The following is a 27745-nucleotide window of genomic DNA, read 5'->3' as shown; positions in this document are numbered from 1 at the left end:
TCAGTGGGAGAACATTTGGCAAGGAAGAAAGGCGCTAACAAATAAAATGTAAGTTAAAATATCTTTCGTCCATCCCAGATAGCAAGGCATCAGGCCTTGACTGGGAACAGGGGAATTTGTTCATATCTGAGGTGGACTTTTGGACCCCCATAGTGACCCTGCACCTTAATGCAGCCACTTGTGGCTCACTTCCCTCTAGATGGCAGCAATCTGTTATTTTCCAATTTTTAAAAAGGGCCGTAGATCAGATCCTGCTTGCTATCACCCTATCTCCTTGGTTGATAGTGAGATTAAAATTACTGGAAGGGTTCTTCTGGACTGTCTTACCACATGGGCTAAGGATGATAATGTGCTTTCTGAGAGTCAATGTGTCTTCAGGGCAGGGCGACGGGTAGCTGAATAGAATTTGAACTTCTTCCTATTGATTTCCAAATACACCAGGGTGAAGGGTGGGACAGTCCACCTGGCCTTCATGGACCTCAGCTCAGCCTTAGATAGTGTCAATAGAGTCAAACTCTGGGCGCACAGGGGACCATGGGGGTAGAGCATTCACTGATCACCTTTTTGTATGATTGACATGAAGGACTGATAGCATCCGTGAGATCTGGAATAAATAAAGAACAGAATTAACCATTTAGTTTGAAGAGAGTGGTTACCCAGTGGTGTACATTTGCCCCATTTCTCTTAATTCTTTACATCAACTGGTTGGAGATAACCCTTTCAACTTTGGTGCTAGATGTACCAAAGGTGTGTGGTAGCCCAATGCCAGCTCTCCTACATGCGGATGATGAAGTCTTAATAGCACATCCAGCCTTGGGTTTTTAGCACATCTTCAACCGGTTTGTCTCCTTCATGAATTACCTTGATTTGTCCACTAATTACAGCAAGTCTCCTGTCATTGTAAATGACCCCAGGAAAATGTGCACAAGATAGTTTGTAATTAAAGGTAACATTATTAGCAAAGTGGAGCACTTTCCCTACCTAGGGATAGGCATTAATTAGTTTTCCAGTTTCTTAGACCATTCCCATGTAGAGACATTACTGAAAGTGTATAAGGCAAAAAATATTTCAGTGACTTGTTTTGGCTGTGACATCTTAGGGTGTGCGCCTGCAGCACTATTACAGGTAGCTGAGAATACATTTTTAAGAGGTCTTCTAAAATTCTACCAGGGAACACCTAGCAAAATTGTCCAAGAGGAACTGGGTATGGGGTACATTGCTGATTTGATTGGTTTACGTCTCCTGCTCTTATGGCTATCAATCTATCTCAAAGGTAATCTTAAATTTAATAGAGCAGTGGTTCATGACTGTCTTAACTTGGACAATTGGCCTTGAATACCCTGATTACCATTTATCAGAAGCAACTTTCCCGCCTTGGGGTGCCCAAGCTTTTTGGTGACCCAGAGCAGATTGTGAAAGGGGATATGGAGTGATTAAAGCAGGCCTTTCTCTCAAGGGTGGCAGTTAAGAGAGAGGCTCTCCCTCTGCACAAACGGACAATGCTACAATTTATTATGATCAAAATGGTCACAGGGAAGGAACCATATCTAAACTGGGGGCTGACTAGCTATCATCATAGACTCCTAACTACTTTAGACTGAATTTGCTCCATCAGTTGCTACTTCCTAGGAGTTGTTGGTCTCAAGTATCTGAGCTGCAAGTATTTACATGCAACAATATTTCCCTACCAGACACTATGCACATTGTCATGTTTTCCTGCAAAAAAGCTAGATTTTACAATTACTTTTATCATTGACTTTTAACCAGGTGAGACCAGTGTTTCTGTATTTACAATTGTTACATTCACCCAGAAAATGTTTTATGGTCTCCCATTTCCTTTCCAGCATATTTCATGAGGGTTAAATGTTCTTGGAGCGCTCCAGATTGTTAACTGCACAATATTTTTCTCTTAGCTTGTAATCCAGTATTAACTTTCTGGTTTTTTAGTGCACTTAAAATACTTCCACATGTACTTCGTTTTTTTATTTCCTGATTCTAGTTATATGTAATTTGACTGAAGGTGAAGCTGTTTTTGTAATCTCTTTTAATTGTTTTTATGCAAAATATTGTATGTACAATTTTATGAGAAGATCGAATAAAGTTAATTCTGATACTGAACAAAGGGAGAACAACTGTTCACTTTGCACGTGGAGACAGGAGAAATCCAAGGACGTTCTGATGTTTGAGCCAGAAGAGGGGAGTTTCGAGTAGTGATCCAAAGTTTTACCATTAGAAGGTGGAAATGTACTGGGAGACATAATGTGGGATTCAATGTTCTGTGGAGTCTTAATTGGTGGTCAAACTTTAGCTTAGTGAGATTCCTTTTAGGCTTCAAGGGTGCAGACCTATTTGCTATATTTCTATTCTGTGGCTTCATGCTATGCATTTCCTCTGATTTTGGAGAGCGTCGACAGAAGTCTCTACAATGCTGACACCTTCCTGCTTTACTGGATCTGATTAGGGTTTCATCATTTAATACTCCTTTGTTCATGCTTAGATTAGGTCATTTACCTTTACTCATGTATAAGCAAGAGGGGCAAAAAACATATACTGACTTGAATGTGTGTTGCTGCAGGTGGCGCTAGAGAGCTGCACGAGAGAGTTCGCAGAGAGAGGAGCAGGCAAGCGGCGAGAGGAGAGAGCTATGGCGGCGGCGGCGGCAGGCAGCAACGGCGTTCTATTCGAGGACTAAACTGGAACCGATACCGATGCCGAGCAGCTGCTGACCACAAGCAGAGCACGAGCCGCGAGCTGCAAGCCGCGCACAAGCGCCCAAGCGCCCGCACATAAGCTGCAGTGCGAGTGGTGCCACGGAGCCACGGAGCTATGGAGCCACGGAGCCACGGAGCTACGGAGCACTGCGGAGTGCCGCGGAGATACGCGGCATTACGAGTTTGAAAGCTGCAAGAGCCGCTGCAAGAGCAGTCAAAAACACCACCAAGCGGCCGGCAATACTAGCAGGTCTCCGGCTGAGGAGATTTAACTGAGGTTTAACGGACTGACAAGGCAAAACGTGTGTGAGCCAGCGTTTGTAGAACCGCCGTGCTGTGGCAGGGACAACCCACTGTGTTCCACGGCAATAACGGCGATAGCGAAAGCAGAAGAGATTTTAGATACCGGGAAACCCTCTGAGCCCAGAGAGGGTGCCAAGGGTGTTAATGGTGTTAATGGTGGAGCAGTGAACTGTCAAGTGGCTCCAGTCACCGCTTTCAAAAATCGGACACCATAGTAAGCAGGCATCACCCAAGAGGCTCAGGGCGCTGAGGTCACCAAACCGGGGAAGCCGAGAAGTGATCCTTAAGGGCTGTCTCAAGATCCACCGAGACGCCACGGGAGTAGGCGGACACCGGGACCCCGGATCCTAGGCACCGGGTGACCCTGCAGCCAACATATCGCCAAACCAATCGAAGCCTGAAGCCCAAGGAAAGGGGGGCAGTAATACCAAGGCCCTGACTTCCCCCATACCGCAAGGTGGAGCAGTAAGGCACAATCATGGGTGCGATCTGGTCGAAGGAGTTGGAGGAGCCTCGCGAGATTTCGAAAACACCACAGCATCAACCCGGAGGGAATTTTGAGAAAACCTTGAACGTCTGTGAGTTGGGGACAGGCCTGATCCAGCGTAAGAGGCAGAGATCGACGCCTCAGCAAGAAACAAGTAAGGAGTAGCGAAAAGAACAGGGCCCAAGGGGTCAGGGGCCAGGGGCCAGGGGACTGCTGAAACAACAGGGGTGGCAGAAACTACCGGTATTCATCTGGTACCAACCCAGTCAACACAGCCTTGGCGCAGGAGCAAAGGGCCTGGAGAGTGGTACCTACGAGAAAGGCATTTTCTGACATTTTTTGACAGAGCAATAAGACGCAATAAGACACAAAGGGGGGCTGAGAGAGCGGAATCGCCCACTCAAACTGAGTTCACTTTACTGTAAACATAGAATCACACTCTCACCGTTCTTGCTAAAAAGATATCTACCCAACCACCCAATCCCTGTTCATACTTCCAAGTGTACTCCCCCGACGGCAGCTGGCACTTAGGCTTAGGTGTCGGACGGGCTTGGGGAGCTCTGGGAAAGGACGATGCAGGGTAGGAGTGGAAAGAGAAAATATTCTAGAAAACATTCCGGAAATTTGCAATTTTGAAGATGCGGTCAGGAAAAATCCGACAGTCTCGAATACAGAAAGCAAAAAGAAGGTTGGTAGCAAAAGGAAAAAAAGAACAAGGGGACAAAAGTAATCCAGAAGAGCCAACCGGGAACAAACAACCCGATCAGGCACATACCACCATGGCCGAACCCTTCAAGTTTGGGGGTGATAAAGTGAAATATAATTTTCAGTTCGCAAAAGAGCAAGGGGATATAACATTAAGAAATAGCAATGGCATAAAATCCCAAAAAAACCCCAAAAAACCAACTTGCTCGCCATTACCATGTAAAAAAACGTAAGATGAGAAACGACTCGGAAACAAGCATGAGTCCTAATCTCAAAGAAAAATCGACATTAAAAAATTGGCTGATAAAAACCTCGGCACAAGTTCATGCACCCAGCAATCAAACAAAGTTAACACCGAATAAAACTTCAGATGAGGTGAACGAAAATAGCCCAGTATCCATTAATCGAAGCAACTTGGGATCCCAAACAAACCTGCAGAATAGCGCACAAAAAATTAAGTGGTTCAAATCATTCTCGATTTTTGAAGAAACAGAACTACGAAAAATGCTCGAAGAAAACACACATAAGGACGCAGTCCCAATGCAACTGAGTCTCGAAAATTCGAGAAAATTGGAGTTCCCTGGAAATACTGGCAAAAGTAATGCAAATGGACAAAAAAGGAAACCAATATCCTCTCCAATAATCCTCACATCAAGCTCAATTAGACAACCAGCTAACAAGAGCCAGGTTTCAAATACAGTAAAGAACACAACAAAAGAAGAACACCCAATAACTATCTCCTCATTTGAAAGCCTAAATAGGTCAACAGGGGCACTGTCGCAACAAACTGAAGGAAAATCTACACTCTGGGGGGATGTGCTCCTAAAAAGCCTACAACAAGCAATCAACGCGCTGAACTTTCAATCAAACAAACTCGACGTGCAGGTAGATCTGATGAATTTAATCGCATCTCATATATCGGGAATACATTTGAAACTGGACAAAATTTCTATATACCTCGCAAAAGAAAAGGAGGAAGAAAAACAATGGAAAGAGAAATTAACAGAACAAAATTGCGTCTGCAAGGACATAATAGACAAACTAGCAACCTTATGTGGGCTGGTGGGGGTAGCGGACCGGAATAACAGGCGTGGAGGCCGTATGTAGTGGGCTATCTCGTAGCCGGTGTTTATTACTATACAAAGGTGAAACGGTATAACACAAGAAAGTAGAGAGTTCCAAAGGGGTTGGGATTCCGATTCCGGGGTAGGAAGTCGTCCGGGTAGGGTCTTCCAGGGACAGCCGTTGGTCTTGACGGTAGTCGGGCCAATCCTCGAGGTCTCGATAGGCTCAGCTCCCGGACGGTGGTCCTCGGAGGGGGGAAAAGGAGAGAGAAAAGAGGGCCGTTAGCTCTGTCGGTGGATCTAAGAACAAGATCCTGTTCCTTCACCGGAGTGTTGGGGTTAGAACGACTGTGAGGAAAGGGACGGGGAGGGTAAGAGGGACGGAGATATAGTTCGGATAGGAAATAGGGTGACGTTGGTGTCAGGACGTGCAAGGATATTTATCTACAGTCGTGACAGTGACACTCACTCGTATATACAACCTATACACAGTGTACAGTGAATCGTGAGGGGGGGGGAACTATATTATACACGTGCATATATACAGACTACTTATTTACACACTCTCTTAACGCCTACTATTCACACACGGAACTGGTACTCACTTGGCCCGCCGCAACTCCGTCCTTGAGTTGCGGCCGCTCTCCAGCGTCCTCCTCTGGACTCCACCAGTCCTCCGTCCAGACCTCGTCTCCTGGTTCCGGATCGTCTCTCTCTTCCGGGGGTTCTTCGCACGCCGTCTCCTGCCACGAGTCTTCCTGCTTGAACGCTGTGTTTCGGATTCTTCCGGCTTTTCTGTGATCCGCCTCCTGAAAGGGGGAGGGACTTCCGGGGTCACGAGGATGCACTTCCGTTATGTTCCGCGTTGGGACTGGTTCCTGTAGGGAAAAAGAAAGGGGTGGAGTCCGGGTTGTTTTGGTGGGTCGGGATTGAGGTGTAGATCGAGAGGGATGACGTAACATCGGTGCGGCAGAGGCCGTGCTCTCATCACATTCCCTTCCCCTAGCTGTCTTTCTTGATCGGGTAATTTGACAAGGATATCGGGAAAGATAGTCAGCGTTGGCTTGATCTGCGCCCTTCCTGTGGAGAGTCTTGAACCTGAAGGGTTGGAGGGAAAGGAACCAACGAAGGACTCTTTCGTTGTGTCCTTTGTTACGGGCCATCCATTCCAGAGGGGCATGGTCAGTGTATAGTACAAATTCTCTACCCTCTAGATAGTAGCGTAGACTGTCTACCGCCCACTTGATGGCGAGGGCCTCCTTCTCAACTACGGCATAGTTCTTCTCCCGGGGAAATAATTTTCTACTCAAAAAAAGGATGGGTCGCTCTTCGCCATTGTGGTCGCTCTGAGAGAGAACTGCTCCCAGCCCCTGCTCGGAAGCGTCAGTTTGGAGTATAAAGGGTTTTGAGTAGTCTGGGCTGATAAGAACGGGACTGGAAAGTAGGACGTCTTTTAGACGTTGGAAGGCGTCCAGCAAGGAGGGGTGGGGTTGTCTTAGTGCTTCTTCGGCTTTTACAGTTTTCTTTAACAGGTCTGTGAGGGGCGCTGCGATCTGAGAAAACCGGGGAATAAAGCGTCTGTAATACCCTAAAAGGCCTAAGAAAGCCCGTAGTTCTTTCTGGGTCTGAGGAAAAGGGATGGCATGGATAGCGGCAATTTTATTGTTTTGGGGGCGGATCAATCCTTCCCCCAACAGGAAACCTAAATATTTTACCGTCTGAGCAGCCAAGGTGGTTTTCAAGGGGTTGATCGTGAACCCATAAGACCCCAGAGAGTGTATTACCTTGGCTAGATGATCCAAATGCTGCTCCCAATCATCACTATAGATGATGATGTCATCCAGATAGGCACCAGCGTACGAAACATGGGGTTTTAATACCAAATTCATGGCTCGCTGAAATGTGGCTGGAGCGCCGTGCAGCCCGAAGGGCATCACCGTGAATTGGTATAGACCTTCAGGGGTGGAGAAGGCCGTTTTCTTCTTGTCGGCAGGACGTAAGGGAATCTGCCAATACCCTTTACAAAGGTCTAACGTGCTGATGAATTTGGCCCTACCGATACGTTCGATCATTTCATCAACCCTAGGAAGGGGATATGTATCGAAGGAGGAGATCTTGTTGATTTCACGGAAATCGATACAAAAACGAACCGATCCGTCTGGCTTGGGGACTAGTACTATCGGCGAGTTCCAATCGCTACTGGAAGGCTCGATGATCCCCATGTCAAGCATCTGGGCTACCTCCTCTCGGATAATGGGTCTACGAGCCTCAGGTAGCCGGTAAGGCCGCTGACGGACCGTTTTACCTGGTTCCGTAATGATGGCATGTTCGACTACTGAGGTGAGGCCAGGAGAGGAGGAGAAAACCTGTTGTAAGGGTCGAAGGGCGGACCTGAGCTCTTGTTTCCGTTGATCCCCTAGTTCCGAGTCTATACAGACGTCATAGGAGAGGTCTGACTCTGGGAAGCTGGTCAGTAGGACCGGACGAGGTCCAACCCACTCTTTTAAGAGATTCACATGGAAGATTTGTGTGGTTCGACGGACAGGGTCGAGCTCAATTTCATAGGTCACGGGAGTGACCTGTCTCAGAATTGGAAAGGGACCTTGCCATTGTCCTAACAGTTTGTGGTCGGAAGATGGCATTAAGAGAAGGACCAACTGGCCAGGAAGAAAGGAACGAGGTTTGGTACCCTTGTCATATTGTTGTTTTTGTTTAGCTTGGGCTACTACCAGGTTCTGGCGAACAATGTCCCTTATTTGCCCCAGGTGGGTTTTGAGATTTTGTACGTACTCGGGCAGAGGTCGGGTTCGGTTGGGTTCTGCCTCCCAGGCCTCTTTGGCCATATCAAGCAGGGTCCGAGGGGGTCTACCGTACAGAAGTTCATAAGGGGAAAACCCCGTACTGCTTTGAACCTTGCAGCGGATGGCAAAGAGGGCCAGGGGTAACATTTCCTCCCACCTCTTACTTTCTAGGGCCAAGAGTTTCTTCAGGGTAGTTTTCAGGGTGGCGTTATAACGCTCCACCAGACCATCCGTTTGGGGGTGGTATGCGGATGTTCTAATTTGTTTTACACCTAGTTGGGAGCACACCTGTTTCATGAGGGAGGATACAAAAGGAGTTCCCTGGTCTGTCAGGATTTCCCTGGGAAAACCAACCCGGGAAAAAATGGAAATTAGGGCTTTAGCAATGTTCTGACTGGTAGGCTGGCGGAGAGGGACGGCTTCAGGGAAGCGGGTCGCATAATCTACTAGGACTAATGCATACCGACAACCGCTTCGGGAAGGGAGCAGAGGGACTATAATATCCATCCCTACTCTGCTGAAGGGGATGTCTATCAAAGGAAGGGGTTGTAGAGGGACTCTAGGAGGGCGATACCGGCTATTCTTCTGGCAAATGGGGCAGGCTCTACAGTACTGTTTGACTTGCTGATGGATGCCTGGCCAGTAAAACTTTTCTAGGATAGCCTGACTCGTCTTTTCGTCACTGAAATGACCCCCAAGTAGATGGCTATGAGCCAGAAACAACACCTTGTCCCGGAAGGGTCCTGGAACCAATAACTGGGACGGTTGTTGGGGTCCTCCTTTTCTGTATAAGAGACCGTCCTTTTTATAGAAGTGAGGACCTACATGCTGTGGATCTTCTTGGTCCAGGGCTCTTCCCCAGGCTTCTTGTAGAATAGGGTCTTCCTGTTGAGCAGCGCGAAATTCTTGGTCGACTTCCCAGGGATGTTCTTCTACACGTACTGGAAACGCTGTGGAGTAGTTCCTTTTCTCCTTTTTCTTTTGGGTTTTTGTCTTGACGGCCCGAATGTTTTCGGTTCCGACTACAGGAGGACTGTCGGGAAAAGGAGCCTCGGACCACCACTTCTCTAGGCTAGTGGTGGTGTCCTGGAGAAGTCGAGGAAGACCAGGGTAATCGCTACCCAAAATAACCTGTTCTGGCAGGGAAGGAATAAGTCCGACATTCAGGGTACTTCCAGGATCCAGGAAGTGTTGTACTTTGACTTCGGCTGTAGGGTACACCTTTGTGTCTCCGTGTACACACTGAATAGCCACTGTACCAGTTATAGGTCCGATTGCATGGGGTATCTCTTGAGGTCTGAGAACGCTCTGTCTGCATCCAGTGTCAGCAAGGGCCGATACCCGATGTCCATCAATTCGTACTGGTCGATGGAAAGCGGGAGGAGATGGACCAGAAGCCAAACACACATAGTTTCGAGCCATTCCCACCTCCATCGGCTCTTCTTTTTGGGGACAAACCCGAGCAATGTGTCCGTAACCTCCACAATTGTAGCACTGGGGACCAGGCGGTGGTGGTCTGGACATCACTGGATAAGGGACTAACGGAGGAGGCTCTGATTTCTTGGTTACAAATGGCCGGGGTCCTCGGGGTTGACCATGGGGTTGAGGCCGGTGACTATGTTCTTCTTTAGGTTTCTGTAAGTCCTGGGCGCGACTGTACGCGCTGGCAATTTCAATGGCGTTCTCTAGGGTCAACCGTGCGTGCTGACGAACCCACTTCTGAGTGGCGGGATGGAGTGAAGCCAGGAATTGCTCCAAATAAATTTTTGAAAGTATTTCTTCCTTAGTGGCGGTTGCGGATTTCAACCACCGGTCTGCCAGATCTTTGATTCGAAAGGAGAGGGCTCTTGGTGTTTCCTGTGGTCCTTCCTTTGCTTGACGGAGTCGTACTCGATAGGTTTCATCATCGATACCTAACCTTTCAAGTATACATCTCTTGATGTCGGCATAAGGGGTCAGGCCCTGTACATTGGCCTGTTGGAAGGCTGCCTGCAGCTCACCGGTTAGTAACGGACCCAGGTAATGACCCCAGCGGTCGGCAGGCCAGGCAGCGGCTAGGGCTAACCGTTCAAAATTGGTAAAAAAGAAATCCGGATCTTCGCCCGGTACATATTTTTGGAGGACCACCGAAGGAAGGGACGCGGTGGGTCGTTGTTGGCCCAGTACATCTGTAAGCTTCCCCAGAGCCTGACCCTGAGCGGTTCCTTGCCCCTTCAAGACATCGTGCAATTGTCCGCGGTCTTCTTCGGCCGTCTTGAGGAAGAGTTCCATCATTTTCCCGAGCTGTTCTTGGGAATCTGCAAGTTTCTGCACCGCGGCCTCCATGCTTCCGGTATATCCCACTTCTGACACCACTTGTGGGCTGGTGGGGGTAGCGGACCGGAATAACAGGCGTGGAGGCCGTATGTAGTGGGCTATCTCGTAGCCGGTGTTTATTACTATACAAAGGTGAAACGGTATAACACAAGAAAGTAGAGAGTTCCAAAGGGGTTGGGATTCCGATTCCGGGGTAGGAAGTCGTCCGGGTAGGGTCTTCCAGGGACAGCCGTTGGTCTTGACGGTAGTCGGGCCAATCCTCGAGGTCTCGATAGGCTCAGCTCCCGGACGGTGGTCCTCGGAGGGGGGAAAAGGAGAGAGAAAAGAGGGCCGTTAGCTCTGTCGGTGGATCTAAGAACAAGATCCTGTTCCTTCACCGGAGTGTTGGGGTTAGAACGACTGTGAGGAAAGGGACGGGGAGGGTAAGAGGGACGGAGATATAGTTCGGATAGGAAATAGGGTGACGTTGGTGTCAGGACGTGCAAGGATATTTATCTACAGTCGTGACAGTGACACTCACTCGTATATACAACCTATACACAGTGTACAGTGAATCGTGAGGGGGGGGGAACTATATTATACACGTGCATATATACAGACTACTTATTTACACACTCTCTTAACGCCTACTATTCACACACGGAACTGGTACTCACTTGGCCCGCCGCAACTCCGTCCTTGAGTTGCGGCCGCTCTCCAGCGTCCTCCTCTGGACTCCACCAGTCCTCCGTCCAGACCTCGTCTCCTGGTTCCGGATCGTCTCTCTCTTCCGGGGGTTCTTCGCACGCCGTCTCCTGCCACGAGTCTTCCTGCTTGAACGCTGTGTTTCGGATTCTTCCGGCTTTTCTGTGATCCGCCTCCTGAAAGGGGGAGGGACTTCCGGGGTCACGAGGATGCACTTCCGTTATGTTCCGCGTTGGGACTGGTTCCTGTAGGGAAAAAGAAAGGGGTGGAGTCCGGGTTGTTTTGGTGGGTCGGGATTGAGGTGTAGATCGAGAGGGATGACGTAACATCGGTGCGGCAGAGGCCGTGCTCTCATCACACCTTACCAGACATCTTAAAAGAAATACTAGCAGTAACAGGTGGAAAAATTAATAATGGTGATAATTCCAACACAGAGGCCAATAAAATTGGAAAACATAACAGAAGTATCCACATTATTGAAGAAGAAAAAACACAAAACGATACAGATGTACACGAACCATTAAAGAGAGGTCTGGATGAAAACAAAACCATGGGCTCATCGGGTATGTCAGAACCCCTAACCAAAAGACAGAGGAAACGGGCAAGGAAGGCGAGATAAAACGCTTCCAAAAATAAACAGCCAAAACAATTCTTTGCCATTTTCGAACAAAAGACAAAAGAGGCCCGACTTAACCATATCACAGACACCTCTATCAAAGAAGACGGAAGCAAAGAAAAATACAAAGACGAAACAAAAGAACTATTAAACCTGCCAGACCAGATCAAAATAACAGCAAGCACTCAAGAAAAAGCAAAATTTGAGGAAAAAACAATTATAAACAAGGTCGAGGACAAAAGTGAAACACCATTACCAAACTATAGAGAGGCCATAGAAAAACAAGAAATACAGGAAAACAAACCAAAAAGGGAATGTGAAACACTGACCTATAAAAGATTAAATTGGCAAACTGGAGGAAAGCCACTACTTACCCAGGAAAAAATGGAACAAGTACAAAGTCAAAACAAACCGGCAGACCAAGCGAGGGAATCAAATATTGGTCTGACCATCACGGCAGGAATTGAAGGAAGAATTTGTAGAGACTTCCACGAAACTGAGTCAAAGGCTAAAACAGGACAAAACGAAAGTATTATACAAAAAGGGCGAGAAAAAATGCACCTTTTAAAAGAAACATCCGCGGTAGATTACATTCGACCGGATTTAACAACTACAACCTGTCAGAAAGCCAACACAACTCACATTCGATTTGATACAATTGAGTGAAAAAGGAGAGTTTATCAAACCCGACATCATGAAACAGAAAGCTCGGAAATAGAATGTAAACTACTGTTCAAACCGGAATTTCAAAAAAAAGGAAATTCAGATACGCTGAACAGGGGAAATATCCTGCGATTAATTGAAGAGATACCAAAAGTAAGGGGAATAACAACAAGCGACCTGAAAGCAGTCGAATTCATCCCAGGAGACAGAGACAAAGACATGGAAATAAGCAGTACCACCTGGGCTGCTAAAGAAATAGCAGAGCTTATTTTCTCAACCAGGACACACTTCACAGAATGGGGAATAATCTTAGAACGTCTCACCCCAATAAAATATCCATTCCCCTTATTAGACAATAAGATCCCGCAATCTAAGAACGTAAAAGAAAAAAATCAAACAATCTTGAAGGGACCGAACAAGATTTGAGCAGGTCTAAATCAAAGCAGATACACCAGGGCCCGAAGGACACAAAGACTGGTCTTGGTTGGCACAGGCACTAAATTACCATTGATCCTGATGCAGGCAAAGTGGCACAAAAATACTATAGACAAAACCCCAATCTAACACCAAAACCAGAAACAAAAATAAGGATTTGCTCATGGAACGTACACGACTTTAAAGAAATGTCCCAAGACCAAGAGACAATAGACTACCTGAGTAAATTTGAAATAATACTACTCCAAGAAACCTGGAATGTAACTCCAAGACAAATCTTGGGATATGAGGAACATCATATAATGGCAGAAAAATTTGCAAAGTATGGACACCCAAGGGGAGGTTTGTCCATCTTTATTACGAACAATTTAGACTGGAAAACCGAATCGCTTGATATAGGGGAGAACTGGATACAAGTGATAAAAGTTGAGCCTAAAGCAAGCAAAAAGAGCCCCGGATGGAATTTACTAATTATAAATGTATATATCCACCCAGACAAAGCTACAAAAATGAAAAAAGCCCTAACTCTAATAAAATTGACAAAAGCCTTACACAGAACTTATCAATCCCATGAGATATTTATCTCTGGTGACTTCAATTGTAATTTAATAAAAGCAAATCGGAACAAGGATAAAGTCCATAATATTTTGAGCGATCTGGAACCCTTAGGTTTACAAATTCTAAATGGAAATATGGAGGGAGACATACCCGCCAAAACCACCTTCACCAGTGGTAAAAAGAACTCGACAATCGATTTCACAATAACAAGCAATGAATTAAAAAAGAACATAGACCATTTTGGAATACAAATCCGACCAGAGAGCGACCACTTCCCACAAGAGACTACAATGAGGATAAATATTGAAGAGAGAACACAACTAGAATTCCTTACCGCAATTCCGGAAATATACAAATTGAAGAAAATCAAAAGCAAGGGCACAGTAAAAAAGGAGATAATGGACGCAGTACTGGAATACGGAATTCACACGGAGGCCAACGAAAATCAATCACCCATAACGAAATGGGAGAATTTACATAAATTTGTGCTAGGAAAATTCGCAGTAAATACTCCAGAAATCTATGGTCATACAATAAAAAAAGAGCCATGGTATAACACCAAACTAAGAGATAAGAAAAGGGAAATTGCGAGAAAACTAAGAATAAAGGCCGCAGAAAAAAGATCAGGAAAAGAAGTAGACAACAGCGACATACAAAAATTGAGAAAAGAATACAAAGAGGACTGCAGAAAAGCAAAAAAATCATACACAGAGGAAATCTGGGAAGATCTTTTAAGAACAAGTAAACTACCAAATAGTGGAGAATTTTGGAACATAATAAATAAATTATCGAAAGGAGCCGGCGGCCAATCCAATATAGGAAAAAGTGAAATAACATGGGCTGCTTACATCGACAACCTGTATAACATCCAGAGTTGCCCAACCACTAACCTAAAAAAAGGTCAAGAACAAAAAGAAACAGTGCATGGACAAAGGAAAATCTGCCAGCAGGAAGGCTTGACCACAGAGGAACAAGCACCTTTAACTACAATCAAACATCTAACCACCCTAATAAGGAAAATGAAAGCGGAAGGAGCAGCTGGTCCAAACGGAATGCCAAATGCCCTATTCAAATATGACACTGACTTTTGGGCAAAATACCTGACTCCATTATTCAACCACATCCATAAAGAAAAAAAGATTCCACCGTCCTGGCAAGGAAACATCTTCCACCCAATATACAAAGGTGGATGCAGAATGGAACCGGGGAATTATAGATTAATAGCTTTAATTGATGTGGAGGCAAAGGTTTTTTCATCTTGCATATTGTCGCTACTACAACAATGGATAAAGGACAACAAAATAATACCAAACTTCCAAACCGGATTCAGGGAAGGCATGGGCTGCTTAACCAATCTGTCAGCGCTGTCTTTATTAATCGAAGGAGCAGGGAAAAGAAAGTCCGGCCTAATAGCCTGCTATATAGACTTGAAATCTGCCTTCGACCGAGTGCCCAGAAAACGCCAATGGAAAAAACTGGAGCGTTGGGATCTTCCGCCGGCTCTAATGGAAACAATAATGGCACTATATAGCGGAACATGGGCAAAAATAAAACTGGGAGATGGAAGAAGAATATCCGCAGAATTAAAAATAACAAACCGCCTTAAACAGGGTTGCGTGCTCTCCCCAAACCTGTTCAATATATATCTAGCAGATTTGAAAGACCAACTCAAGAATGTGAACGGGCACCCGCCAAAATTGGCCAATGAAAACATACAGTTCCTTCAATATGCGGATGATATTGTTGTCTTAAGCCAAACACCAATAGGCCTCCAAAAAACAATATCTGAGTTAACAGACTATTTCGAGAGAGAAGGCCTGGAATTAAACATCAAAAAAACAAAGGTGGTGAGATTGGCGGGCACTTGCAGAAGACCCTTCAAGTGGCACACAAATGGCAAATACATCGAGGAAACAACTGCTTATAAATACCTGGGGGTCACAATAAGCAAAAACATGTCCCTTTTAGACCACAAAAGAGTCATCGCTGCAAAAGCACAATCACTGAGCTTTGCGTATAAAGTTCTTCAAAAGAAAATGCAATGCCCATCATATGACCACCTGCTAAAAGTAATGGCAGCCCAAGTCCTACCATCCCTCTCATATGGACTGGAAATATGGCATGGGAAAGAAGCCAATATATTAAACTCCCTCCAAACAAAAATATATAAATCTGTGTTCCACTTATACAAAGGATCAGCCCCGGCCCAAATAAGGCTGGAATTTGGTTTGCAAAATCAAATATACCAAAGGAAAGCAGCCCTAGTGAAATGGTGCTGGAAACTGAGATCGGCAGAATCTGGATCCTTAAACAACTTATGTTGGCAAGAAATCAAAAAACAATACGACCGACAGGAATCCAACTCATGGGGCAATGATCTGCGATTATCACTAGAAACCCTCAAAATAGAGGAGATCTGGAACAAACCACCAGAAGATTTATCCTTCAAAAAGATTTGCAAGCTGAATGCTAAAGCCTTATCTTTAGTTGAAGACAAAAAGACTTTGGCCAAGCGGTGACATGCATGGACCATCATAAACTCATACAAACAATTAAAACCCCAACCTTATCTCATGGCGCATTTCCGGCTATCCTTAAAAACAAAATTTATGGCCCTCAGAATGGGTAACCATTTCTCCAAAGATTTGATCCCGTCATGGAAGGACCCACATCAGGGGCCAAGATGCAGACTATGTGATTACCACAGTGAGACCCTGTGCCACCTCCTGTGCACATGCGAGGCCTCTAAAGATAAGAGGAAATATTTACTGAAATCAATTTTTAACACGCTACAGATCCGCACCTGCAGACAAGCTGTGACCAGCTGGATGGGAGCAGGTTCAAACATCCTAATATGCCGAGGGGTAAAATTCTTGAACTTTGTAGAGACTCAACTTCAAAAAGTAGAAACAGATTACAGTCAAAGCCCGGGATAAAGTTTTTAATTATAGAAAATGAAAAGATATTTTAACTAAATGAACTCTTAACTTGCTGCTATTTTAAAGTAAATTTTTGTACTTGTATGCTTTATGGTTGTGACAAACCAAATAAAGTACATTTTTGACTTGACTTGACATATACTGACCACCAGAACTTATTCCTTATTTTCCGTACTACCATTACTGAATTTCTTGTATGCCTCATGTTATTGAGACTTAACTTTGTTAGACAATTTGTACTGGCAGTAGTGATTCTGTATTTTTACCATGTATTCTTGAGATTAGTGTACATCAGCTTGGCTTTGAATTCGTAATAAACCTATACTTAACCACAACTATCGACTTCTGGGTCCTCACTGTGTAGCTATGTGGGCTGCACTGTAAATTGAACTTTTGGATGATGTTAACTGCTCTTTATTCCTCAGGCATCTAAAAAAGGCAAATGTGGATATTTGGCTCAGTGCTCTGGCACATGTGACCTCAAGTACAGGTAACAAGTACATCAACTAGTTCGGTTGATATTTTAGTTATTTCCTTTTTCATTTCTGCAATAAGTGTAAATGATTTGATACTCTCAAAGAAGAATTGATATAAATTGGTAGAATCATGGCACATACCTTGAATCAGTTTCACCACTCCGGTAACTATGATTACTATCAAGGCACTGACTTGGGCAACAGTAGCTGCCATCTGCAGGTATGCTCCCCATTTCACTTTTGCGCAATTCACTGCTGTTATGAAACCTAAAACAAGACCATGCAGTTTTTTTTTAATAAACATGTTTTGTACTTTTAAGTACACATTGATCCTTGTTAAACATGAAAATACCTTTGAAGTATAATGCAAAATAATTTCAATGCAAGACAGTACGTTTTAGAGGTGAGCCACTCTGCATGAAGAGGAAACGTTGTTCTCAAATTTATAAACCGTTGTGCAATGTTTTCAAACAGTATTTTGCTATTTCCTACATTCTGAATCAACTACAGTTCAACATATCTTCCTAACTGCTGCCATTAATGTATATAACAACAATTAAACTGGTCACACAACATTTACCCCTAGTCATCCTACAGGCAATCACAGGGGCTCGATCAAGATCAGATTAGGTAGCCAAACTGAGATATAGCTTATAGTTTACCTCAGAAACTATTTTATACAAAAAAGCTTCAAATGCTCAAATTAATGTACTAAAGCCTTGTTCTAAAAGGTATATTATATCACCTATTCAAGGTCGTAAGGTGTATGTGCGTTGTTTCAGTGCTTTCTAAACAAATAGTAATACATAACTGATAGACCAACATTGGGGCTTTACCTGTGAATTGGGGACATTAAGTACAATTACAATGCAGAAGGTACATACACATATTAAATGATGAAAGTCAGTGTTTCTCAACCTTTTGACTTATGGCGACCCCAACTTACTCATTACTGGAAACTGGGGCTCCTCACTGAATCACTATTGGAATTCAGCGCACCCTCCACCCCCAGAGTCCTTACTGGAAGCCGGGGGCCCTGGCCTAAGCATTGTCAGTGATTTGAACCTCAAAACAATGCACCCAAAAATTAGAAAAAATCATTCATCAAACAAATACACAAATGACATGTTTTATTTAATTTGCAAACGCATATAAATAAAAGAATATGTTAATAGAAAGGTTGGAGCATTTCTAAATCCAGTTGAGGCCACTCATCGTCCATACTATATCTCGTTATGCACCTGCACTGCTCTCATGAATCAAACTGATGAGACTAATCGAAATTTTAGTCTTCAAGCTCAAATTCCTTCACATTTACAGTATGTTTACAAAGTTTCAATTGCACATTTAGCTTCTTTATTTCTATACACTTTATTAATCTGTTAATATGATTTAATTTTCTTAGAAGTTGCAGACCCCCTGCGGAGGCTTTGCGAACCCCCAGGGGTCCCCGGACCCAAATTGGTAACCAATGGCATAAATAAGTTTATCAAGGCCATCAAATACTCCTTAACCACTACAATATGCCACTCTCCTATACACTCATGAGATAAGTACACGGTCAGTCAAAGAGCTCAGACCTCTTCAACGCCTCCAGCACGCAAAGTACCTTCTGTGGCTCTCTAAAGAGGAAGCAGGATTTCCTACTGCTCAAAAAGGTCTACGTCAATCTTAAATATCTCATCAATTTACCTCAAAACACTCTTCTTGTGTTCTTGAAAAAGGAGTGTCAGGAAAGGCTCTGAGCTGTGTGAAAAAATCAGCATCCTTCTCCAGGTTTACCAACCACATTTCATGTCCTAATGCTACAGAGAAACAGCAAAATAGACAGCAATCATCCAGGTAGTTGACAACACCCTCGGGATCACCAACAGACAATGGTGACTCATGCCTCCATCTCCTACTCGACTCTTTTCAACACAGCACGCTTTCTCCAAAAATGGGATTTATCAAGATCATGATGAGATTTGCCTTTTACCTGATTAACAGATTACATTTTATCTAGATGAACTCAAGAACCAAACATTTCCTTGTGACATGTGCATGCTCTAAAGGACAATCCTCTTGCCAGTGATATTCAGACATCTACAGTGAACAAAATGAAATACTTCTGTCGGACAGGAACATCATGAACTACTGGTATACATATGCTACCTCACTCAAAATGAAGGTCGTCTCTTGCAACAATCTTGATTGTCTGTAGGAAAGTTTCCCAGTATTCAGTTGGACCAACTGCTAATGATAAGAAACAAGCACATGCTCAAAAAATGTTTCTTTTTCATGAGATTCAATGGACACATCCTATAACTACCAGACACTGAAAAATCCACCAACATTAGCTCGGACATTAACTTCAAGACACACATTTTAAAGAGGAGAAAGGCAGTACCGCACCATCTTAACGTACTTCATTTGGACATTATTATTTCCATTTTCTTTCTTCTGTGCCGGCTTATGCTTCTGGTTTAGCTTTGGCTGCATTCATCTCTGGTTTTCGTAGCTCCACTGATTTAATGAAAACTTTGACCAACAATCCAATAGTTCAAACAGGTGCAATCTAAGTTATTGCTTGCATATTTAAGACAAAGGGGAAAAAGTCTAATTATCACTGAACAATTCCCTGATCAAGTAGTTGTCATAGCCAGGATATTTCAAGGCAATGGAAATTCTTCTGGTAGAGAATTGGCTGGCGGAAATTGAAGATATGGAGGATATTATGTTATTAATGTTTTGCAGAGAACTATGACCACTCCCTGACTTCGAACATGAGTGGGCCAAATTTAGATGTGCGGATACCCTGGGGCAAGAAGTAACTATTGTGGCTGTATCCCCAAACTTAAAGCTTTTGTGCCCACAATGCAAATAACATGTGGACCTGGAATTACAAGGTTTGAATCCCCATTTTGGGGAGGAATATGCTCCCATGTACCATTTGCATTCTGTAGGCAGAACATGGGAGCAAAGGGCCTGTATGGGTTGGTCTGTGGGAATGGGGAAGGTGTCTGGGAGCAGGGCAGCATGTGGGCTGACAAGGGGGGCCATTTTGTGCTGTTGTGCTGTGGGAGCAGTGCTTAATCTCAGTCCGTGGTTGCAGGTGGGCCACATCAGCACTCATTTGTGGGGACTGCCACTTATTTTTTCTTATCAGACTTTGACCCAGATCAAGAGAGAGAAAAAGATAAAAGAGGGGAAGAAAGAGGAAAAAAAACAGAAAACCAATGACAAAGAAAGAAAGCAAGAGTGAAAATGAACATGAAACATTAAATAAAGGGAAAGAGTGTCATGTGACTGATAAAAGAGGCATGAGATAAAATCAAGACTGCACAGCCTTGGTTTTCAGAACTTCTCACATTCGATATCGCTGGCTGCAAGCTTTGAGCAGAACTTTGAGCTCTGGAACTTATTCTTTTACAAATTAAGCCCAGTACGAGCTTGACAGGCAGAGGTCAGGAGCCAAGGTTTATGGCTAGGAAGCTCTACATGATTTTACCAACCAGATTTTCCAAGCCAGTAAATTCGGACTGGTCTTCCAACACAAAAACTTCCAGGATCAGCAGCACAAGACCTTTTGGATCAGACGGGGCAGAATTCCACCTGGGATTATCACTCTACCTGACACGTAATCTAGATAACATTTTACAACTCTTCTCTAAATCAGGCCATATGTTTTCAGAAAGAAGGATACACTTAGCAAAATATAGGCTTATTCTACTAAATTGAAAATAGAAACAGAAGGAAACATTTAAACCTAAGTTGCATCCTATATAATGAGTGACAGTGTTCACAAGGCAAACCAGAATCCAATTGCAGCCTATGCCAGCATGCCATAATTAGACTACCAGTATTACTAATTGAATATAATTCGGAACGGCACTGACCTTCTCTCGAAAGTTGAGATCACAGACCAACTACTTTTAGATCACAAACTAATGTGACATAACAACATAAAAAATATAAACTGTGACACCAACCCACCTAAACTGTGTTTATATTGTCAAAGTGGCTGACAAGAGGACAGGACTTTCTTAAAGGATGCCTCAGGTCTTGGAGTACAGTGTATATTGGCAATGCAAAACAAAAGGTGATAATCAAAAACAATAGCCATAGTTTCACCAGCAGTGGGAAAGATGGAATAGAGAAGCACACATCCTAATTAAAACTTCCATCAATGCTGAGAGTCTTCAGATATTTGTATTAGCCATACTCTTATGATGCTGTGAAACTAAAAACACACTTATGGCAGAAATTTCAGATGCAGATTTAATTGCCACTCTGTTACAATAGTACCACACTAGTGCTTAATTTGAGCTGGTGGTTTCTGGTGTTCGGGACAGGCACTTACTTGTCAAAACTGGCACTTATTACAGACTGCCACGTGGTGGCACTGTACGTCTTATTTAGAGATGAGTGTACAACAAGATATGCCCCGGCGCTCCTACTATTTACATTTAAAATATATGACATTATTAGGTCAGAACTAATGAAACAAAAGTCGGCTTTACCACAGGAAAACAGCAGAGATTTACTTATACAAATATTCATAAATGTATTCCATACAAAATTCAAATTTAGCTAAAAGCATTTTTTGGACAATATTTGGCAGGACTGAGTACACTACAAATTCAGACAAATGATAGCAGAATGAAGTTCCTTGAATTGTAATAATGTGAATCAGTCCTTGTAACAGAACGCGAGAACAGCCAACACGTGTTTCATCACATCTGTTACTTCCTCAAGGCTCTGGAATGATAGATACGCTATGAAGTGATAGTAGTTTGACAATAGTTTCACGCTATAGGTTTGTAACCTCAGATTCAAAGTAAGTTCTGAAGGTTCAAAATTCCACCTGGGAAATCTTGAATAACCTGAACCAAATCACAGATAATGTAGTCCATAGGGCCTTTAAGATGGAATTTACATCTTGTGCCACAAGGAATTCAGTAGCAAGGAGGTAGTAACCGTAATTCAAATTCGTAGGTGACACCAGATGAACTCTTACAAGCCCATGTGATGAGCATTAGATGGCGATCAATTCAGTAAAGAGCAATATTTTTAGTGACACACGGCTAGTGGGAAGAGCTGAGATAAGCCCCTCACTATTGTGACAGACCGTACGTAATCATGGACTCGAGTACGTCTGTAGCACATGTGATTATCACTCTACCTGACACGTAATCAAGATCAAATTTTACAACTCTTCTCTATATCAGGCCATTTGTTTTCAGAAAGAAAGATACACTTTGGTAAATATAGTCTTCTTCTACTAAATTGAACATAAAAACAGAAGGAAACATTTAAACCTAAGTTGCATCCTATATAATGAGTGACAGTGTTCACGAGGCAAACCAGGAAATCCAATTGCAGCCTATCCCAGCATGCCATAATTAGACTACCAGTATTACTGAGTGGATCAAATTAAGAACGGTACTGACCTTCCCTCGAAAGTTGAGATAACAGACCAACTACTTTCTGGAGTATTGAGGGATGATAAAGGACTCCAGATCACAGACAAACCAACATAACAACATACAAAATATAAACTGTGACGCCAAACCACCTACACTGTGTTTATATTGTCAAAGTGGCTGACAAGATGACAGGACTTTCTTAAATGATGCCTCAGGTCTTGAAGTACAGTGTATATTGGCAATGCAAAACAAAAGGTGATACTCAAAAACAGTGGCCGTAGTTCTACCAGCAGTGGGAAAGATGGAATAGAGAAACACGCATCCTAATTAAAACTTCCATCAATGCTGAGAGTCTTCAGATATTTGTAGTAGCCCTACTCTTCTAATGCTGTGAAACTAAAAACACACTAATTGTAGATATTTGAGATGCAGATTTCATTGCCACTGTGTTATGATAGTACCACCTAGTGCTTAATTTGAGCTGGTGATTTCTGGTGCTCGGCACCAGCACTTAATTGTCAACACTGGTACTTATGACAGACTGCCACATGGTGGCACTGTTCGTCTTATTTAGAGATGAGCACAACATCAGTTGTTTATTTCTGCAATATACATTAAAAATGTCTATTACCTGCCCCCACAACTCATTCATACAGCTTTTGGGGCCTGGAATAGTCTACATTATCATACTTGTAAGAATGTGATGGTTCGTAGTTGTGTTGGTACTGTAAATGGCAGCGCTGGAAGGAGCAAAGGGAAGACAGGCGTTGTGCCAGCTGCAGTGGCCTGCTGGCGAGGGCCCTAGCACTTATTGTTTGAGAAATTAAGCACTGGAATTTCTTTACTGTACAAGAATACATTACATGCTCATTCTTTTAATGCCTGAGAGCCATAAAAGCTGCTCTGAGTTTTAATTAGAGGCAGTGAATGCAGTCGGGAACATGCACTGCCAAAGCCAAGAGGCCTTCCTATCTGTCTTATCTTTCTTCAGTAAGCCTTAGTCTTGGAAATGTGTCCTTCCTGCAGTGTCCCCCTGAGTTTTGCTTTGTGTTATTAAACCTGTTTACGTTGGCCATAGGACTCTGTGTACTTTACCCTTGCTAACCAGTGGTGAAGTGCTTGTGCTCTCTCTTTCAAACTTGGCAACATTGTCATGCAGCGCATTGGCACATTTTATTTACTCTATGTCCATAGGGATAGTATATGGTACTACATGTACCCAGCATCTGCTGGTAAGTTGCAGCGGTGAACAGCCATGACAACGCAGGGATTACCCCGCAATGCCATTACAACGCAGGGATTACAACGAAAGTCGTCACAATGACTTTCGCTGGAGAGTGCTGTGGGATAGTGAAGAGTTTAATTTTCTATCTAACACCTTCCCTACTGTCAACGTGGGCTGGAGTTGGAATAGAAAATTCAACTATTCCACTATCTAGCGCCCTCCAGCGAATGTCGTTGTAACGACTTTCGTTGTAATCCGCGCATTGTAATGGCATGCGGGGTAAAAGCCTGCGTTGTAATGCCATACAACCGTTGCAGCACTCATTGCGCCACCCACTAAAGTAGAACTGTAAAGCTTGTCTCCAAGCCTGCCACTGCAGAGTAGGTGTGTAGTTTTAAACTGCAATTGAGCCAGACATAAATCTTCTTTTTTAAATGCCCTTTGGGCAGGATGCATGGTATTGATAAAAAGTAGTGCATGTGTAAATCATTTTGAACATGTCCCTGCAGTGATAAAACTCCCAAATCATTTTCCTATGGAAGTCCCAGCCTTGCCACAGTGATAAACACTGGGTTACACTATAACAACTTATAGTGTATAATTATGGTTTGGGAGCAGCTAACTTATTCAGCTAGAAAACATATTCAAGGACTCATTTTAATAGTAATTTAAAGTCAAACACATGGTCAAGCCGGATTTAAAAAAGGGGCGTGATGAAGATCTAAATGAGTAGGCGCCTGCACCCACCCCTAGCCCCTTTGACTTGTGTCACATATTATACCATGTCTAGGCTCTATAAATTTTTTTGTTTGGTGTGTGGGGGGGGGGGAGGTTCGTAAACCACAGGTTGGTAAGTTGAGGAAAAAACCCTTGGGACCCAGTCTCATGTGTTCACTCGGTGGCTGGCACCCCCCCTAGCTTCCTCCCTAATCAGCGCCCTCTCCTCAGCCCTCGCCCACTGGGATACATCCGCCCTCCAAGGCCAGGCCCTTGTCCCCCTTCTGATTTCCAATCAACAGCTATTTGCCGCCTGGACAACACTAGTGTCCGGTCCAGGAAGCTAGTGCCTACTTTGTTCGAGGTCAGTCTCGAGACTAATGGCAAAATACAATCCTTCAAGGAGCGGCGGGGGGGAAACGCCCAAGTGCAGAATCCGAGACAGAAAGTACCTCTTCCCGGTAGGGTTGTAGTCGGGGGCACTGACAAACCATAAGAAGAAAATCAGCATCTAAGTGTCCGCGTCTGGGGATAATGTTTCCTCCATGGGCCACCTGTATCCTATGTGGTGTCGTATAGGTCATGTGTTTGTAATTGAATTGGAAGTATTTCAGTCTTGTACTCCTAGAGATTTTTTAGGGGGAGGCTAATATCTTCTGCCATTCAGGGTCTGTTAATTCATGCTTCAATTTTCGTTCCCATCTATTACGCAAAGCAGTCAATGGGCTCCAGACCACACCTGTAAACTATCTGTAAAACCAAGTCATCAAGTGTTTAGTTGTGCCCATCGATACAAGTAATTGTCGAACATCATGCGTCACTATTTCCCCCATCTTGCCCCACAAGACCGGAATGCTTGTAAGGAACTGGCCTGGAAGCAAATTATAACATTCCATTAGGTCCTCCATCGAGAGCAAGGAGCCCTGTTGATAGCAATCCCTGACTGTGATCAGTTCGGTTTCGGTCGAGGCAGACAATTGCCCCTGAGTAAAGTAGGAAAGGGGGTCACCATGTGGGAACCCTGCTAGGGGCAGTGGTGGTGGATATAAGGGCGTTCCTCCAGTTTTTAGGACACATCTGTGCCAAATTTGAAATGCTGTCGACAACAGTATCCCAGGGTTTTGGATCACTATCGCAGGATTAAGTAGTTTGGCCACCAAGAGTTCTATTTGTGTCATCTGTCTAGATTTTCCCATCTCTTCTTGGTTAACCCCATCAAACCACAGTGTGATCCACTGGAGCTGGGATGCAAAAAAATATAAAGTTTGAAGTCTGGTGCACCCAAGCCTCTTTCTTCGGGGGATCGGCAAAGTGTAGCCAGCAACACCCTATGTCACCTTTCATCCCATATCAAATCACGCAACAGGGCGTCCACCTGTCTGAACCATAGGTCTGGAATGCTCACCGGCAGACTTGCAAAAAAATATAGGAGTGTCAGTAACATCACCATTTTGGAGATCGCTATTCGGGCCATACTGGGAAACTTGAGCGAACGCCAAATGGGTACACAGGATCTCAGGGAGCAGAGGTTCCCTCCTAGATTACTATATCGAAGGTCTTCCATTGTATGGAATATCTGAATACCAAGATATTTAAAGGAGATGGGTGACCACATCAGGTCTAACGGTAGACCCAGGGGTCTAGTCGCCTCGGGGGGGGGGGGGAACAGGGATACATGATCTCGGCTTTGTTGACTCGAATGCGGAACACTGTTTCAAAGCCTAATGGGAGCTCTAATGCTTTGGGAATGCCTGAGGTCCCTTCTCTCTCATAAAGGAGTATATCATCCACTTAGAGGGAGATAATATGTTCCCGCGCCTTGACCACCAAGCCCCCACCTTGACCTCTAATGCCCCTGCCTACCTGATACTGTGGGGACAACATTGTGCCAGTCTTGACTCTGGTTGTCAGGGCAGCATATAATAGTTTAACCCATTTGATCTAATTGTCCCCCATAACCATCTGCCTTATCACAGCAAATAGAAAATCCCAGCATACCGTGTGAAACGATTTTTCAAGGTCCATAGACATCAGCATCACTTCCTAGTTCGCAATTATTGCAGGGTGGTGCATTACATGATAAAGTCTCCTGATGTTGTGAGAGGTGTTACGTGAGGGAATAAATATGTCTGGTCCGTATGTTTTAATACCTTCAGATATGGGTGCAGCCGGAGGGCCAGCACCTTCCTGAGGATTTTTAAGTCTAAATTTAGCATAGAAAGGGGGCAGAACTCTGTGACATTAGCTCCCTGAACCTTAGCCTTTGGCAGGGGGATAGCTACTGTATCGGGAGGGATTAAGCAAAAAAGGGGAGACCCTCTCTAGGGATAATTTGAGGTCAGGGAGAAGAGGGTAAAGCAATAGAACATTATGAAGAAACTCTATGGTGACCTATATTTCTTTCACAGATCAAATCAACATGGGCTAACCAACATTGGGCTAACCAACTATAATATGACAACAATATACTTCAAAACAAGACTTTTACAGTTTGAACATTTTATCATTGTTTATTTGACTTCATCTTTACAAAAATATATATTTTTCTTCACTTTTTTTTCTCCTTTTTTTATTACTATAAAAATATTATTTTCAACATTTGCATACAAATAAACTCAATTCTAGTATACAATATAGATGCAATACAATCTGTCATAATTAACCCCTGAGTGAGAGATCATAACAAGAATGCATGCATACTGTAACCCAAACATCAACTCATACAAATTCATAGAACATTCATAAATGCAATTATCTGGAAAGTGGGAGACAAAAAATTGCACTGTCTCTATGACTAATTAGAATGGCTGCATTGAGGAACAATATTGGTCGACGCACGTTTCGTGGTAAAAAAGATGGTAACACCACCTTCCTCAGGACCATGACCAGATGCCAGAACACAAAAACACCCAGGGGAAACTTGTACTCTCAATAAAAATGTATCAGAAGAGACACTGACTGTCAAAGTCAGCTTTTGCAGTATTGTATAGCTGATAATTCATGATCTAAATAACCTCGCGTATGGTATGCATAAAGTTCAATATGCATATATGGTAAGTGTCAGCGGGGGTAGGTCTCCTAATAACGCAGGGCCAAACACTAATCCAATTAGTGACGTAACTTGATGGTACTATGCCGAGTAGCTTCATGAGAATTCCATTCTATATGTATGAATTCGTCATGGCCAGTACTAAACAGGCTCGGGAATTGGAGCCAGAAAATCGTCTGTCAGTCAATTATCCTATGACCCAAAATTAGCCCTGCCCTGTGTCATAGCACCAGAGTAATATTTGGTAATGGATATCAGATTATTTCATCTGCCATCTGTGGTGTTACTGCAGGAAGGCCAGTCTTGTCCCCTCATGTGGACACAGAGACAGATCTTGCTGATGTCTGTTGTTTTAACCTTATTTCCATCTCCGCCTGTAGTGCTGCTTGTAGGAGTCACCCCAAATATTTGCTTTTTGCTTCACTGGTTTTCGACTTAATGTGGCTGTGGGCCTGCTAATCAGACCCACAGCCTGCTGTTCTCTCTCTAAATTCACATACATGTACTATAGGTACATAAACCAAATGGAACTGGACTCCTTGTCAGCCCCTGTACCATGCACTATAGGTGCTCAGGGCATAGGTGCCA

At 43.8% G+C, this 27745-nt stretch overlaps 1 protein-coding gene across 1 annotated transcript in view; it reads right to left on the bottom strand.

Annotated features, from left to right (window-relative positions):
- LOC147723111 (Y+L amino acid transporter 2-like) overlaps positions 1-27745 on the bottom strand; it is a 493050-nt gene that overhangs the window by 181526 nt on the left and 283779 nt on the right. The window contains exon 3 of the mRNA XM_086965453.1: positions 16900-17025. Within this exon, the coding sequence (XP_086821579.1) occupies positions 16900-17025 (126 nt within the window). The remainder of the gene's footprint in view (positions 1-16899; positions 17026-27745) is intronic.

This window comes from Lissotriton vulgaris, chromosome 4_1 (genome assembly GCF_964263255.1).
Source record: "Lissotriton vulgaris chromosome 4_1, aLisVul1.2, whole genome shotgun sequence".
Lineage (NCBI taxonomy): Eukaryota > Metazoa > Chordata > Amphibia > Caudata > Salamandridae > Lissotriton > Lissotriton vulgaris.
This window is presented reverse-complemented; position numbering and strand designations above follow the sequence as displayed.